Below are 1094 nucleotides of genomic sequence, written 5' to 3' on the forward strand. Positions count from 1 at the left end.
GATATTATAATTGAAAGATTTAAAAATTAATATGATTTCATTATCTTGACATTCATTATTCTCATGATTACACTCCTGACATGTTGAATGATTTCAAATTGTCATGAAACTGATACAGTGGTGTTTATTCATCATTGGTAAGGTGCTGTATCAATTTCATGATGATCTGTATAGTAGATGTCATTGTCACAACCCTGTAGGTATCAAGTGGATCAGCCATGTACCATGTATGATATGGATGAATGTCAAAATGATATTAATGTATTTAATTATCATGTACAGATGTATTGGAAGTGAATTGAAGTGGAACAGATTTCTATCTTCAATGTTAGAATGGGTCCGTTGACAAGTTGAATAGTAAATATCCTGAAATGATACCAAAGTATTTGAAATTGATATGTATTGTTATAAACATGATTTATAATGTGATATATTGATTTGAATTGATTTTGAAATGTTTTCATTGATATTAAAATTGTCTAATCTATTATATGAAATTAACTTAAATAAGTCATTATAACGATGTAATATTATGTTATATTATGATTATATATTCAATTTGGAGTATATTGATATATAATATATTGATTTATAATGAGTATTTATTGAGATAATTAATTAAGATGAATAAAAGTCAAAATGTTGGGTCTGACCTTAGTCGTGGGTTTGGGTTTGGGTTTGGGTTTGGGTTTGGGTTTGGGTTTGGGTTTGGGTTTGGGTTTGGGTTTGGGTTTGGGTTTGGGTTTGGGTTTGGGTTTGGGTTTGGGTTTGGGTTTGGGTTTGGGTTTGGGTTTGGGTTTGGGTTTGGGTTTGGGTTTGGGTTTGGGTTTGGGTTTGGGTTTGGGTTTGGGTTTGGGTTTGGGTTTGGGTTTGGGTTTGGGTTTGGGTTTGGGTTTGGGTTTGGGTTTGGGTTTGGGTTTGGGTTTGGGTTTGGGTTTGGGTTTGGGTTTGGGTTTGGGTTTGGGTTTGGGTTTGGGTTGGGTTTGGGTTTGGGTTTGGGTTTGGGTTTGGGTTTGGGTTTGGGTTTGGGTTTGGGTTTGGGTCCGGGTTTGGGTTTGGGTTTGGGTTTGGGTTTGGGTTTGGGTTTGGGTTTG

The 1094-nt window shown here is 35.6% G+C and overlaps 1 protein-coding gene across 1 annotated transcript; it reads right to left on the bottom strand.

Annotated features, from left to right (window-relative positions):
- Nucleotides 1-131: 131 nt before the first annotated feature.
- On the bottom strand, nt 132-1094 carry NAEGRDRAFT_51422 (uncharacterized protein; the record flags this gene model as incomplete). Its single annotated transcript, XM_002673820.1, has 2 exons — nt 132-194; nt 654-1094. Coding segments are annotated over 2 exons (504 nt in total), but the record flags the coding sequence as incomplete, so codon positions are not given.

The sequence above is a fragment of the Naegleria gruberi genome, assembly GCF_000004985.1.
Source record: "Naegleria gruberi genomic scaffold NAEGRscaffold_44, whole genome shotgun sequence".
Lineage (NCBI taxonomy): Eukaryota > Heterolobosea > Eutetramitea > Acrasida > Naegleriidae > Naegleria > Naegleria gruberi.